General features: G+C 53.5%; 1 protein-coding gene and 1 long non-coding RNA gene across 3 annotated transcripts in view; one reads left to right on the forward strand and one right to left on the reverse strand.

Annotated features, from left to right (window-relative positions):
* LOC149123462 (uncharacterized) overlaps window positions 1–15,659 on the forward strand; it is a 32,523-nt gene that overhangs the window by 4,521 nt on the left and 12,343 nt on the right. For both annotated transcript variants that reach the window (XR_016216705.1, XR_016216706.1), the window contains exon 2: window positions 6,187–6,331. This is a non-coding gene — a long non-coding RNA (uncharacterized LOC149123462). The remainder of the gene's footprint in view (window positions 1–6,186; window positions 6,332–15,659) is intronic.
* RND1 (Rho family GTPase 1) lies at window positions 1,359–9,566 on the reverse strand. The gene is made up of 5 exons (XM_002711044.6): window positions 9,320–9,566; window positions 8,595–8,682; window positions 6,022–6,131; window positions 5,092–5,226; window positions 1,359–2,384 (listed from the first exon to the last, which is right to left on the reverse strand). The coding sequence occupies exons 1-5, from the start codon at window positions 9,437–9,439 to the stop codon at window positions 2,139–2,141; spliced, it is 699 nt and encodes a 232-aa protein (XP_002711090.1). The 5' UTR covers window positions 9,440–9,566; the 3' UTR covers window positions 1,359–2,138.

Consider the following 15,659-nt stretch of genomic DNA (forward strand, 5'->3'; position numbering starts at 1 on the left):
TATTTTTGGCTTTCTCTTTCCTCATTTATGAGACAAGGCTAATGTTGCCACTTATGTCACAGGATAGGACAGAACAACAATTAAACACGCATGTTCTGGAGCCAGACCACCTGCCTTTGCATCCAGGTTCTCCCATCCTCTGGGTGTGTATCTTTGGCCCTGAACCTTTTTTTTTTTTCTATCTATAAAGCTCAAAGGGTTCCCACAGGAATAAACAACATAAATAATTCACCAGTGCCCCTGGTCCATGGTAAACATTTTTTTTTTTTTTAAAGATTCATTTATTTTGAAAGGCAGAGTTACCAGGCTGGGGTTAGGAGAGGGGCAGCAGAGACAGGGACAGTGATCTTCTGTCTGCTGGTTCACTCCCAAATGGCCACAACAGCCAGCATTTGGCCAGGCTGAAGCCAAGAGCCAGGAGCTTCTTCTGAGTCTCTCATATGGGTGCAGGGGACCAAGCAACTGGGCCATCTTCCACTGTTTTCCCAGGCCACAGTGGCGAGCTGGATTGGAAGTGGAGCAGCCGGGACTCAAACTGGCACCCAGATGGGATACTGGTGTCACAGCTTAACCAGCTACACCACAGTGCTGGGCCCCCATGGGAAACGTTTAACTAATGGTAGCTATAATCTATGGGGTTCAATCAAACAATGTGCATGAAGCCCTCAGCACAGTGCTGCAAGCTCAGTAAGTACTCAATACATAATAACATTTTGCTTGGTAGCTGGCATTGTGCTGCATCAGGCTCAGTTGCCACTGCAGCTTCCCGCTAATGCACCTGAGAAGGTAATGGCTGATGGCCAAGAACTTGGGTTCCTGTCACCCATGTGGGAGACTGTAATGCAGTTCCAGGCTCCTGGTTTCAGCCTGGCCCAGCCCCAGCTGTTGCACTGAGATCGGCAGGTTTTGAAGGCAGAAGATGCCACCTCTCCTTGAACTCAGAGACGAGAACCCCAGGAACCTCTCCTCTACCCTCCAGCTTTTTAAATCTGTGCCCCTTCTGCTGGGCGGGGTATGGGTTGCAGCGTTGGCAGAGACAGACACCTGTCTCTTCTAGATTTTCCAGGGCCAGGGTTTCTGGGGAGTAGTTTGGCCCTCAGGGACCCTTACCAGTATCTGAAGCCATTGGTGGACAGAGGCTGTGAAACTTACCACTACAACCATTCCAAGGTTGGGAGACCCTGCTCTAGGGCTCAGAGCTCTACTCTGGCTTAGTAGGACTTGGGTGGGCTTGGGGCTGGGGCTGAGGATGGTGAGGGAAGGGATGCCTTGTTGGAGGAAGGTGAAAGAGCTCCAGCTTTTTCCTTCTTTTTCATGACCCAAGAAAACAGAAAAACAAAAACAACCAAAGGCGCCCACTCTTTCTATGTATTATATTTTTCATTAATAAATAGGTTTTCTTCTTTAAACACAGAACATAGAACAGATGAAAACACTCCCCCCCTCCCCCCAATTCCAAAGACGAGTCTATAAAACAGACACCAGCTATACTGCCCCAAGGGCAGAAGAAGTCTGGTGACCCCCCCACCCAGCCCTGCCTCTGCAGCACCACCACCCCCACACTCCGCAAGGATCTGGGGACTTGGGTGAGAAGCGTGTGTGGATGTGTGATGTCACCTCCCCATGAGACATGAGCTATGCAAAGATGAGACTCGCTTCTCATCAGCTCTGACCAGCTCCTGCCTGTCCGGTTTCAGTTATGAAGCACCTGGGCCATGCTCCCAAGGGAGCTGCCTGCTGGCTTCTTCACTCGCCACCTCCTTAGATGGGGAGGAAAAGGGTCGAGGACCCCTCTCGTCCCCTGGCCTGCATGGAAGAGCTGTGTGGAAGAGGCATGGAGGCCCCCCGTGGGCCCCTGAGCCCCGGCATGCCTCCCCGCACCCCCGCATCTTCCCTTGTTCTGGAGCCAAGGGCACTGGGGCAGATGCCCCCTGCAATCTAGTACCTGGCGTGGATGTGATGGTTCCTTCTCAGCGTCAGGTCCTTGTCCCAGTCCTGTCTCCTTCCAAGCCCTCACCATGGCCACCTGAAAATCTCATGTCCAGTGTCCTCAAGTCGTCTCGTCCTCCCTCGCCCTGTGCCTCTGCACCCCAAGGGAGGAAGTGGGGGGTTGTCTCCCCTCCCCCGTGGCTCCCACTTCACATGATCGAACAGCTTTTGGCCTTTTCCTTCTTGAAGGTGGAGGAGATGAGTTCAGAGCGACTGGGGAGGTGCAGCAGCCGTTTGGAGAGGCTCCGGACGGGGCTCCGTGGGGGCGCTGGGCTGGGCTTGTTCAGGCACACCATAGAGGCCATCCGGAAGATGCTGTGGATGCTCTTCTCGGAGGTGAAAGCTGACCCTTCCAGGTAGATTTCTGCACCCAGCTGCTTGGCTATTGCACAGCCCTGTGGGAGGAGGGGGAGAGGTTGTCAATTAAGCAGGGGTCCAGAGAGCTGTCTCCCACCCCCACCTCAGCCAGTGAGATTTCTGAACTGTGAGCCCAGGCTGTACAATAGGATCCCCTGAGACAATTGAAAACCCAGGGCTTAAGTATTAGCATTTTAAAAACTACCCATTGGGGGCAGTGCTGTGGCTTGCAGGTAAAGCTGCCACCTGTAGGGCTGTGTTGCTGGTTCCCACCCAGCTCTCTGCTGTGGCCTGGGAAAGCAGTGGAAGATGGCCCAAGTGCTTGGGCCCCTGCACCTGCGTGGGAGACCTGGATGAAGTTCCTGGCTTCAGATTGGCACAGCTCTGGCTGTTGCGGCCACCTGGGGAGTGAACCAGTGGATGGAAGACCTCTCTTTCTGCCTCCTTGTAACTCTGCCTTCCAAATAGAGAAATAAATCTTAAAAAAAAAAAAAAAAAACAAAAACTACCTATTTTGTTTTTATTTGGAAAGCAAAGATGGAGAGAGACAGAGATCTTCCAACAGCTGGCTCACTCCACAAATCACAAATGCCCACAACAGCCAGGTTTGGGCTAGGCTGAAGCTAGGAGCCTAGAAGTCAAGCCAGGTCTCTCCACGTATTTGAGCCATTACCTGCTGCCTCCCAGGGTACACACTCAATGAGGAAGCTGGATCAGAGGTGGAATAGCTTGGTGTTGTAGCGTAGCACGCTAAGCTACCACCTGCAACTCCAGCATCCCGTACGGGTGCTGGTTTGTGTTATGGTTGCTACACTTCCAGTCCAGCTCCCTGCTAATGGCCTGGAAAAGCAGCATAAGATGGCCCAAGTGTTTGGCCCCTTCACCCATGTGGGAGACCAGGAGGAAGGTCCTGGCTCCTGGTTTCAGCCTGGCCTAGTCCTGGCTGTTGCAGCTATTTGTGGAGTGAATCTGCAGATGGACAATTTTCTCTCTCTCTCTCTCTCTCAACTCTGCCTTTCACCAGGCACTCTGAGATGCTAGCATCCCAGCCACCAATTTAACCACCACACCAAAAGCCCACACCAAGGCTTTAGCATTTATAAAAGCTCCCCATAGAATTCTAATCTGAAATGTGGCTTAAAACAAATAACTGGGGGCTGCATTATAGTATATCGTAAAGCTGCCACTTGCAGCACCGGTATCCCATACAGGTGCCTGCCGGTTCGAATCCCGGCTGTTTTACTTCTGATCCAGCTTCCTGCATTAATGGCCTAGGAAAAGCAGTGGAAGATGGTCCAAGTGGTTGGGCCTCTGCACCCACATGGGAGACCACAAGGAAGCTCCTGACTCTTGGCTTCTGCCTGGCCATTGCAGCCATCTGGGAATTGAACCAGTGGATGGAAGAACTCTCTCTCCCTCTCTCTCTGTAACCCTGACTTTCAAATAAATAAATAAATCTTTAAATATATATATATAAGGATCCTTACACTCCCATGTGCATAAGAAATTAACCAAGCCTCTCTTTAAAAATGCAAATTCTGGAGAGGTGGGCGTTTGGCTTAGTGGTTAAGATGCTAGTTAGGATGTCCATATGGCCCATCAGAGTGCATTGGATGGAGTCCTAGCTTCACTCTTGATTCCAGCTTCTTGCTAATGCAGACCGTGGGGGATAGCAGGAGAAGGCTCACGTAGCTGAATTCCTCCCACCCATGTGGGAGACCCAGATTGAGTTCCCAGTTCACAGCTTCAGCACTCAGGCCATTATGGGCATTTGCGGAGTGAACCAGCAGCAGGGAGCTTGCTTTCTCTCAACTGATAAAATCAGATGAGGAGGGGCCAGCACTGAGGCATAGCAGGTTAAAGCCCCAGCCTGCTGCGCCAGCATCCCATATGGGTGCCAGTTCATGTCCCAGCTGCCCCATTTCTGATCCAGCTCCCTGCTATGGCCTGGGAAAGCAGTGGAAGATGGCCCAAGTCCTTGGGCCCCTGCACCTTGTAGGAGACCCAGAAGAAGCTCCTGGCTTCAGATCAGCCCAGCTCTGGCCCTTGCAGAGTGAGTCAGTGGACTGGAAAACCCCTCTCTCTCTCTCTCTTTATCTCTGGCCTTATCTCTCCCTGTAACTGTCTTTCAAATAAATAAAAATCTTTAAAGAAAAAAAAAAGGTAAGATTCCCAAATCTTCTTTACTGAGTATACAGCCAGAAATCTGAAATTTTGGCAACTCCCCCCCCCCCCCCCGAATGATTCCAGTGCAAGTGGTCTCGAAATGCTGACCCACACAGGAATGGCTCACCTGTTAATTTATAGCACACACCCAAGGAAACAAGTATCTCTATCTAGGTGACAATTTTACTTATTTGTTTTCATTTATTTGAAAGGAAGAGGAACAGACAGAGATCTTCCATCTTCTGGCCACTCCAGTGCCTGCAACAGGCAGGGCTGAGTAAGGAACCCAAAACTCAACCCGGTCTCCCACATGGGTGGCAGAGACCCAAGACCAGCTGCCTCTCAGGGAACACATTAGCAGTAAACTGGATTGGAAGAAGAGGAGCCAGAACTTGAACCAGGCGCTCTGAGATGGGATGCAGGTGTCCCAAGAGGCAACTTTGCTGCCATGCCAAACGCCTGCCCCAAGTTTGCTAACTATAGATGGCCCCTAACTCCAGCTGTCTCTAGCCATGGCAGGAGAGTTTGAGCAAGGGTCATTATTTCTGCCTGTAGCCTCCCCCCACTCCCCACACACACCTGCTCATAGGAGATGGGGGCCTGCTTCTGGTGGGACAGCTCCATCAGAGTGCTCAGGTCTGTTCGCAGGTCTGTCTTGCAGCCGATAAGCAAAACACGTGTGCTGGGACAATAATCTAGGATTTCTGCCCTCCACTGGGGGTCAAGCAGGGAGAAAGGAAGGGGAAGGACAGAAGGAAGGTCGGTCAGTGGTACAAGGAGCCCAACTGGCAACACCACACCCCCGTCCCCAGCCCAGTCCTCCCTGAGTCACAACACCTCCACATGGCTACTTAATTACATCATCTTCCTGCTCAACAGACCTCTGGGCCCACCAGAGTGCTGACCCAGGAGCCTGTCCCCTCTGTCAAGAGGCTGGACACCCAAGAGAGTATGGGGGCGATTCTCCCACACACTCTGTGCCAAGGTCGAATGTGCCCTTCCTGCCAGTCAAAGGACCTCACAAGTCTAGGGTGCAGGGCGATGCCCCCAGTCCCTTTCCAAGGGAAGGACCTACTCCCAGAGTCTTCCCACAAGGCTCCCTGTACTCAGCATAGGCAGATCTGGTAACCCACACCCAGGTGCATCCTACTAGCACTTCAATTCTAAACTGCATGGCTTGCCAGGGCCTGAGGGCCCATCCCTGAGCCACCAAAACCTTCACTTCCCAAGCCCTCAACACCCTCCTCTCTGGTGGGGCCCCTGACAGAACAGTACAGGTGCACAGAAAGGTGCACAGGACTGGGGCACCTTGGGCTCCTGTCGCAGGCTGTGATTAACAGTGCAGCCTCATGCAAATCGCTCTCCTTTTTTTTTTTTTTTTTTTTTTTTGCCCTCTGGCCTCAGTTTCTTGCTGGTACACAAGAAAGGATTAGATGACAAGTTTCCCAAAATTCCTCCCTGTCCCCATGCTGGCTTAGAGATGACAGAGCTTCTCTGCTCCGGCCTTACCTTCTTAAGCGCACTGTCCGCCGTCTCCGGACGGCTGATATCAAAGCACAGCAATACGGCGTCTGAGTCGCTGTAGCAGAGTGGACGGACGTTGTCATAGTAGGGAGAGCCTGGTAGGAGGGGAAAAGGCTGATGGTGAGTCATGGCATCTTCCTTCCTCTACAGGCCCCGGTCCAAAGGAGCCCTGGGAATGCCATCCTTGAGCCTCTAGGACCCACCCATCTTCCAGGGGAAACACACTGCAGCCTGTAAGCCTAGGCCACGACCACCTGCCCAAAGTCCTTGCGACTCCCTGAGAAGGGGAAGGAAGGTAAAAAGGGGTGGGGCATGGCGTGAGGCGCTGCCTGGGTTTCCAGCAGTGGGGTCAGCGGAAGGTCCACTTGTTTTCTGCATCTCAAAAGATGCTCCCAACCCCCCAACAGGGAGACCTGCTCTTCTCTGGGGCTCACCTGCAGCCCAACCTCTGCTCCATTCTTCGGCCCCCAGGGCTCCAATGAAGAAACAAGCTGCCTGTTACATAACGGGCAGCGGCCCTGCTTATTTGCTATGGGGTCCAAACTCTAGGAGGCTGGCAGGAGAGGATTCAGCGGCTCCCTCTCCACTTGCCCAAATCTGCTTTACCCTGAAAAGGACCAGAGGCAGGCTTCAGCCCCTACATGCTAAGATGCCAGGGTGGCAACCTCAAAGGCACAGCAGCACCCAACCGCTGGGGATTTAGGCAACAGCAAGGGTCCTTCTTGGGCAAGGAGGCACCAGTGGGCTGACCTGGGTGGATGCTAGGGACGGAGCCTGCCCCTTCTACACCCTGGGGAAGGAATAGTGGCAGATTTGGAATCCAGACAATCCCTGCTCAGAACAGCAAGCAGCCCCTCTCCCTACTCCGCAATTGCCATGGAAACTGGGGGGGAATCCAAGCTTGGGGGGGGGCGTTGGTCATTACAATAAAAGCAGTAAGGGGGAGTTGGGATAGCTGCCCACTCCTTCAGCAATCTGCCCGTATCCCTCTTGGAGCCGGGAGGTGGGGGGTGGTCTTCCCACGGCAAGGCGAAGAGAGCGCTGCAGTCCTGGGGGCGGAGGGAGGGCAGGGCCATCGCTTGGGCTCCAAGCAATCTCCCTCCCCTAAGATGAGCCAGGGACTGATGGGAAGAGGGGGCCCAGCCCCAAGGCTGGGAAGCCCCATCCCGCAGAACTCTGCCACTTCCTCCTTTCTAATGGGGAACCTTATTGAAAGAGGGGGGAGTTTGAGGATGACTGAGAGCCTGCCTGCCTTTGGAAACTGGGGAGTGGGGTTACAACACAGGGAAAGAGAGCTCACTCACCACCTGATTCTCCATTATCGGATTGGGATTCAAGGGCTGCTGCGGGGGGCAGGTGAGGGGTGGGTGAGGAAGCAGCAGAGGTTTTGGGGCGGTGGTAGTGAACGGGAGATGAGCTGCAGTAAGACCGGGAGGTGGGAGGGCACAGCGGAAGAAAAACCATACATCATGCAGCCCTGCATTCCAGTCCCAGCCAACCGGCACAGCAGCGCGGTCCAGGAGCAGACCCCGCCTCCCCACCCCTGGAACCTCCACCTGGGGGAAAGCACACCGGCTTGAGAAATTTCTGTTTGGCGGGGAGGGGGTGGGGGAGCATGAGGAGCAAGGGGAGTCTCATTTTCTGCCCCCCCCACTTCCCTACCCCCAGTCATCTCAACATTGGAGATATTTGGGAGAGCAGGACAGTGTACTAAATATATGTAACATAAACCTCTAGTGATTTGGTGTTCCCCTTTAAACTCAGCCTGAAACTGTATTTGGGGGGAGCAGGGGGGCTTTTTATTTTCTTTTTTCCTGTTCCTGATATTTACTCCTTCATTGTGACTCTCAGCCAGTCTATTAGAAGGAAACCGGGATACAAAGATAGCGGGAGAGGCTAAGGATCAAAGCAAAGGATAGCCGGGCATGAAGGGCTCAGGGCCAGGAGGCTGAGAAACATTGCTTTCTATGTTCTAGAACGACAGCGTCTCCTGCCTCACCCCGGCCAGGGGAAACAGTCAGTGCCAACCAAGCCCCCTCCGCCCCATGAGCCACCTCGCACAGCGGGACTCTGTCCTGTATTAAGCCATCTCCCCCACCCGCCCCAAACACCCGATGATGCATCGTTTCATTCCTGAGCCGCAGCGGTGTGGCGAGCTTGGAGCTGCGGCAGGCAGGGGAGTGTGGAGCCAGAGCAATATTTCCCTCAAGGCAGGCTCCTGTCTCCCTGCCTCTGTCCTGGCTTGGCTGAGGCTATGTGCCTGCGTGTTGGGCGGCAGGCAGTGAAAGGTAGAAGCCCTCTCTGACCGCCCCCCACCAGGAGTATCACTGGCTCCTTCTTCCTCATCAACATCCCAGTCCCATAACTGGCCCCAAAGTGAGTGGCTTCTGGGGTTCACCCATTCTGCAACCCCAGGGCCATCCAACTGCCCCCACCCCACAGATCTCCTTCTCTGCCTGCCCTTGCAAGCGCCACACTCCCTTCTACCACCGCCCACCCCTTAAAAGGTGGCGGCGACCAGCACAGGTACCAAAGGGGCATCTGGGGCCACGTCTTACCCGAAGTGTCCCAGAGGCTGAGCTCTACTCTCTGCTCCTCTGTCTCCAAACAGGCTGTGTAATTCTCAAACACGGTGGGCACGTAGGTCTGAGAAAAGAGAGGGACCAGTGACACCTGGGCACTGGGCCCCTGCCCCCCCCCCCCATAATCCTCTGATCAGTGCTGGCCACACCAGAAGCCACCCACCCACCGAAGACATCAAGGTGACAGGAGATCAGGAGCCAGAGGAGGGGATGCATGGTGCAGGGAGGCCCACGTGGGACACGTGGGAAGAAGAGGCTGGAGAGACAGAGGCACTTTGCTGTATGGCAGGAGACATGTGACGGACCCCCAGCCAGAGACAAGCCCCGAACCTAAATGGTCAGGGGCGCACACACTCATATTTGCCTGCCAGTTGCAGCCAATCCTGCCGTGGTCTGCTCTCCCCCTGCAAGCCCCTGGCCCAGGGCAGCAGCATAGAGGAGCAGCAAAACCTGAACCTTCGGGGGGGGGGGGGGGGACAGCAGCGATTCAGTCCAGAAACCCCAGACTCAAATGCGTCCAATTCGCTCTCCTGAGAGCAGACTCCGGGGCGGAGGGAGGCGGGCGGGGTTTGATCGGGGCCTTGTGGGTGAGGAGGAGCCAGCGGGGCAGCAGAAGTGGGACAGGTCTCAGGGGGAAGCTAAGGCGGGCGGCCCTCCAGCTCGAGGGCGGCGGGGGATGGCCAGGTGGGGTCTGCGCTCACCTCCGGGTAGCAGTCCTTAGCCAGCACCTGCAGCATCGCCGTCTTCCCGCACTGCACGTCTCCCACTAGGACGAGCTTGCACCTGACCACGACTGGCTGGGGAGTGCGTCTCTCCTTCATGGTCGCAGCCGCCGCGGAACGGGCGCTCAGACGCGGGGAGGTGAAGGTGCCGCTAGGGGCGTCTCAGAATGCGAACTCCACCGGGATCCTCGGCCTCCCTCCGACTGAGCGAGGGGACGGCGCGCGGCCCTTTATATAGGCCTGGCGGAGCCAATCGCAAGAGTAGGCGGGCTCTGTCTCGGCCAATCACCGAGGTGGGATCCCCTCCGGCAGCCAATGGTAGGAGGATCTGAGTCAGCGCCCTCGTCCTCTCTCCCCTTTCTCTTAAAGCTGCACTGTGGCTTCCCCCTGGACAGGGGACTCCCACGCTGTTTTGCATTTGTATTAGGAAGGGGGCAGGAGACTTGCAGCGCGAGGAAGAGATCTTGAGTGTCCATCAGTGAGTGTCAAAAACCATAAACTACCGTGGAAGCAGAAAGTGGGGTGAAGTCAGAGTTGTAGGGACTGTCCCAGGAGAAGAGCAGGAAACTATGGGCAGGCAGGGGGGCGTGGTGGGCAGGGGTGGGGCGGAGGGGGCAGAGATCCCTGCTAGGACTCCTGTACCTATGTTCTAATTCCCATCCAAGCCACTTCCCACCTGTGGGGATGGGACAGAGGGAGAGAAGAAAGCAAACAAAGCCACTGACTATTTGGCCAGCTACCCTCCCACCCAAGGCCTGGCAGCAGCATTTGTTCTGCCTGGGACAGCTTCCTGGATGAATCACACAGGTGCAGGGCCAGGCTGACATCCATGGACACAGACTGCTGTGTGTCACCTGGTTAAAGTCCAGGCTGGAAAGACCAGGCCTGGGACTGGAGCTGCCTACCAGCCCACCCTTTCAGAGCCCAGGTGTCTTTGGGAGCCAGTACACTAAGCAGAACCATGGATGGATGCACACAACTACATGAACCACTGATTATCCAGCAACCTAGACAGGCCCAACAAGGCCTCCTGGGAATTGGGCAAAACAGAGCAATCCAAGGCTCTGTTCAGGTTGCTTCAACTTCCAAACCCTTGCTGCATCTGAACTCCATCATTGCTGCCCCCACCCAGGGACAACTGCCCGTGATAAAGGATGTTTAAATGTCTTCCTTCCAAGGCCCACCGCAGACGGTAGGAGGGTGGAAGTTATTGGACCTAATAGCACCCCACACACACCCACACACACACACACTGAGCTGGGGAGATTCCCCTAAGCTGCCCCCAGGGGAAGGCTGGGACCCACCTAACAAGAGTATGGAACAAAGGCAAGATTTTTGATATGCAAATATCAGACTGCTTCTACATTTCTTCCCTCATTGAATTCCCACCCTCTGGCACTTATAAGCTGATGTCTAACAAGGTTGCTTGGTGGAAGGCTCTGGGGCCAGAGGGACCTGCATGCCCTCCACCCACCTCCAGCTCCACCCACCTCCAAGGGTTAGAATCACCAGAGGGTAGAAAAAGTTAACATAGGCAGTCAAATAGTATTTATTTAAGAGGAAGAGAAGGACAGGCAGGCAAATCCTATTCACTGGTTTCCTCCCCAAATGCCCACAACAGCCAGGTCTGCACCACGCAAAAGCCAAGGGGCCTGGAATTCCGTTCAGGTTGCCCATGTGGATGGCGGAATCCAAGCATTTGGGTCATCTTCCGCTGCTTGCCCAGGCACATTATTAGCAGGAAGCTGGATTGGAAGCATAGAATCCAGGACTAGAACCAGTCTCCCAACTGGAGACTTAGCCTGCTGTACCACAATGCTCACCCGACTAGGTTCTTAAGTGACTTTTACTTTAGGTTCTATTAGCGGAAATGAGTGGAATAGGTCCTTATCCTTATACAAGAAAGAATTCTGGAGCCAGCACTGTGGTGTATCAGGTAAAAAGCCACCGCCTCAGGGCCGGCATCCCATGTGGGTGCCAGTTCAAATCCCAGCTGCTTCTCTTCTGATCCAGCTCTCTGCTATGGCCTGGGAAAACAGTAGAAGATGGCCCAAGTCCTTGGGTCCCTGCACCCACGTGGGAGACCAAGAGGAAGCTCCTGGCTCCTGGCTTTGCATTGGTGCAGCTCCGGCCATTGCAGCCAGTTGAGGAGTGAACCATCAGATGGAAGACTTCTCTCTCTGCCACTCCTTCTCTCTGTGTGTAACTCTGACTTTCAAAAAAAATAAATAAAACTTTTTTAAAAAATAAACAAAGAATTCAAACATGAGACAGAGGGGAGCGGTCAGCAAGGGAGCAAGGTTTAATGGGATAAGGAATCCATCAGAAAGGATGTGAAGGAATCTGAGAAAGAATGCCCAGGCATTCAGATGGGGAAAGTAAGGTTTCATGGTTTGATGGAGAGAATACACCCAACAGACCAGGTGAGCAGCTTAGGAAAGAGCTGAGAGCTGAGCATGCAGTCTGTATCCACGCTTGGGCTTCTAAGAGAATGGGGTCCGCTTCTCTCTCCATTTCTCCTTCCTCCCTCCCTCTTCTGGACAAAGGGTTTCCTGGGTGTGAAATGGGTAAAATTCCTCCCAGAGTTTTATTAACCAATGTAATCAGATTGGGGAGCCCACGCGGGTGCTGGGCAGAGAGCATTCTAGCATTCCTTGAGGGAATACTGGGAGCACATGTGAAGTTATGGTGATATGGGCAGGAACTTGTCGTGTAAAATATTGCATGGCTTCCTTTCCCTTCCTGGGTGCCTTGTTTTCTATAGGCCCCTCCTATACGCATAGGCTAATCTCTTACCTAACAGTTCCACAAGTCTTTATTTATTTGTTAAAGATGGGTTAATTTGTTTGAAAGTCAGAGTTACAGAGGGAGGTAGAGACAGAGAGAGAGGTCTTCCATCTGCTGGTTCACTCCCTAAGTGGCTGCAATGGCCAGGACTGGCCCAGTCTGTCCAGGTCTCCACATGGGTGCAGGGACCTAAGTACTTGAGCCATCTTCCTCTGCTTTCCCAGGTGCCTTATCAGGGCTCTGGATCAGAGTGGAACAGCTGAGACTCAAACTGGCACCCATATGGGATGCCAGTGTCAGAGGTGGTGGCTTAACCAACTGTGCCACAATGCCAGACCCTCTTAATCATTTATTTTTGTTTCTGAAATGCAGAGACAGACAGACAGACTCTGCTTATTCATCTCTTTAAACACCTACCACAGCCAGGACTAGGCCAAGCTGAAACCTAGAGCCCAAAACTCAGTCTAGGTCCTCCATGTGGGCAGCAGGGACCCACCCATCCAAGTCATCTCCACGACCTCCCAGGGTCCACATTAACAGGAAACAGGAATCAGGAATCGGAGGTGGATCCAGCACTCAAACACAGGCACTCCTATCCAGGATATAGGTACTGCAAGTGACACCTTTTTTTTTTTTTTTAAGATTTATTTATCTGAAGGGCAGAGTTACAGAGAGCCAGAGGCAGAGGATGAGAGAGAGAAAGAAAGAGAGAGAGAGAGAGAGCAAGAGCTGGGCTGATTTGAAACCAGGAGCCTAGAGCTTCCTCCAGGTCTCCCCAGTGGGTGCAGGGGCCCAAGGACTTGAGCCATCTTCTACTGCCTTCTACTGCTTTCCCGGGCTGTAGCAGAGAGCTGGATCAGAAGTGGAGCAGCTGGGACTCGAACTGGTGCCCAAAAGGGATGCCGGCACTGCAGGCTTTACTCACTATGCCATATGGGATGCCAGCACTGCAGGTGGCAGCTTTACCGGCTATGCCACAGAGCACCCCCCCCCCAAAAGTGGCATCTTAACCACATCACTGTCGTATCTTTTTTTCTTTTCTTTTCTTGCAATTTATCTGTTGAGGAAATCAGGTTGGCTGTTTTTGTGTCTTCCACATGTTTACATGTGGAATGTATACTCTCTTTATAAATCAAATCCCTAAGCACAAAAAAAAGATGAAAAAGTTGCTGTGGTTGAATGAGGATGGGGATCATGGTATGGGGCTCCCTCAGCCTCCCTACCCTCCTTGGATTCCTTCCAGGAAAGAGCACCAAGGAACATTTTTTTTTTAAAAGATCTATTTATTTATTTATTTATTTGAAAGTCAGAGTTGAAACAGAGAGAGAAGGAGAGGCAGAGAGAGAGAGAGAGAGGTCTTCCATCCACTGGTTCACTCCCCAGTTGGCCGCAACGGCCAGAGCTGAGCTGATCTGAAGCCAGGACCCAGGAGCCAGGAACTTCTTCCGGGTCTCCCACAGTGATGCAGGGGCCCAAGGACTTGGGCCATCTTCTACTGCTTTCCCAGGCTATAGCAGAGAGCTGGATCGGAAGTGGAGCAGCTGGGACTTGAGCCAGTGCCCATATGGGATGCCGGCACTACAGGCGGCAGCTTTACTCACTACGCCACAGCGCTGGCCCCAAGGAACATAACTTTAAAACTTCTAGCCTGGACAATACCTTCTAGTGCAACATAAGACAGAGAGGAGCAGTGTGTGTGGGCCTCATGCTCCAAGCTCAGAGCTGCCTTATCTCTTTTGGTTCTGATTTCCCCCGATAAGTTCCCTATCTGGGACACTAGCAGAATGCACAAAGAAGCCTGAGGAGGTAGCAAATTAAAATTCACCGTGACTCTTACCAGCAGCTACACAAGCCCATGCTCTCTCTGTCCTGAGGATTTTTGCAAAGAGCTCACTGGCACCCTATGCCTTCATCTCCCAGGAGGCCAGCAGGGTAAGGTCCATCCTCCTGTCCCTTGGTCTGATCAGGTGGCCATTCTTCGGGGTGAGCCATTTTTCTCATGAGCACAGGGGTCTCAGCCCCTGGCACTTGGGGACGCTTGATGTAAAATACCTTTTGACAGCTGGTTTTTATCTGGCCCAGCCAACAGAGAGCTGACCAAATTGCTTTGCTTTTTTCTTTTTTTAAGATGTATTTATTGCTGGCTGGCGCCGTGGCTCACTAGGCTAATCCTCCGCCTTGTGGCGCCGGCACACCGGGTTCTAGTCCCGGTCGGGGCGCCGGATTCTGTCCCGGTTGCCCCTCTTCCAGGCCAGCTCTCTGCTGTGGCCAGGGAGTGCAGTGGAGGATGGCCCAAGTCCTTGGGCCCTGCACCCCATGGGAGACCAGGATAAGCACCTGGCTCCTGCCTTCGGATCAGCGCGGTGCGCCGGCCGCAGCGTGCCAGCCGCGGCGGCCATTGGAGAGTGAACCAATGGCAAAGGAAGACCTTTCTCTGTGTCTCTCTCACTGTCCTCTCTGCCTGTCAAAAAAAAAAAAAGATGTATTTATTTATTTGAAAGGCAGAGTTACAGAGAGGCAGAGGCGAGAGAGAGAGAAAGAGAGAGAGAGAGAGAGATCTGCTGGTTCATTCCCCAATTGGCTGCAACAGCCAGAGCTGCACTGATCCGAAGCCAGGAGCCAGGAGCTTCTTCCTGGTCTCCCAGTTGGGTGCAGGAGCCCAAGGACTTGGGCCATCTTCCACTGCTTTCCCAGGCCATAGCAGAGCTGGATGGGAAGTGGAGCAGCTGGGACTCAAACCGGTGCCCATATGGGATGCCAGCACTGCAGGCAGCGGCTTTACCCATTACACCACAGCACCGGCCCCCAAGTTGCTTTGCTTTTAAGATTTCTTTATTTGAAAGGCAGAGTGACGGACAGAGAGAAAGAATTCTTCCACCTACTGGTTCACTCCCCAAATGGCTGCAACAGCTGGAGCTGGAACAGACAGAAGCTAGGAGCCTGGAGCTCCATCTGGATTTTCTACCTGGGTGGCAGGGGCCCAATTACATGGGCCATCTTCCACTGGTTTCCCAAATGCATTAGTAGGGAGCTGTATAGGAAATGACGGATCCAGCGAAACAAGAAGTGGCTTAACCTTGTGTGCCACAATGCCAGCGCTGACCAAGTGTTTCAGAAACAGTCCCTGCCTTTGGCGAGTTTGCAGCAAACAGGGGTGAAAGGCAAAGAGCCTGACAAGGAATTAGACCAAGTGCAGCAGAGGTGCTGAGGCGGCAGGGGCCAGCTCTGCGTAGGTGGTCCTAGCAGAGGATGGCTTCACCTGGGCCTCACTCTGATAGCAGATTTGACTCAGTGCTACAGCAAGGGCTACAGAATCAATCTGGCTTCCTAGAACAGAAATTTCCAGATTGAGGCCAGCACTGTAGCGTAGCGGGTGAAGTCGCCGCCTGTAGTGCCAGCATCCCATATGGGTACCAGCTTGAGTCCAAGCTGCTCCACCTCTGATCCAGCTCTCTGTAATGGCCTGGGAAAGCAGTAGAAGGTGGTCCAAGTGCTTAAGACCCTGCACCTGCGTGGGAGATCCAGGAGAAGC

The sequence above is a fragment of the Oryctolagus cuniculus genome, chromosome 11 (assembly GCF_051225735.1).
Source record: "Oryctolagus cuniculus isolate XC-2025 breed Fujian yellow rabbit chromosome 11, ASM5122573v1, whole genome shotgun sequence".
NCBI lineage: Eukaryota > Metazoa > Chordata > Mammalia > Lagomorpha > Leporidae > Oryctolagus > Oryctolagus cuniculus.

Excerpts from the sequence above, each read along its gene's own strand:
- RND1 (XM_002711044.6), bottom strand. The coding sequence starts at position 9,439 with ATGAAGGAGAGACGCACTCCCCAGCCAGTCGTGGTCAGGTGCAAGCTC. Across the intron at positions 6,132-8,594 it reads CAGCCTCTGGGACACTTCGG|GCTCTCCCTACTATGACAAC; the intron begins GTAAGACGTGGC and ends CCCTCCTACCAG. Across the intron at positions 5,227-6,021 it reads CGGACAGTGCGCTTAAGAAG|TGGAGGGCAGAAATCCTAGA; the intron begins GTAAGGCCGGAG and ends CTTGACCCCCAG.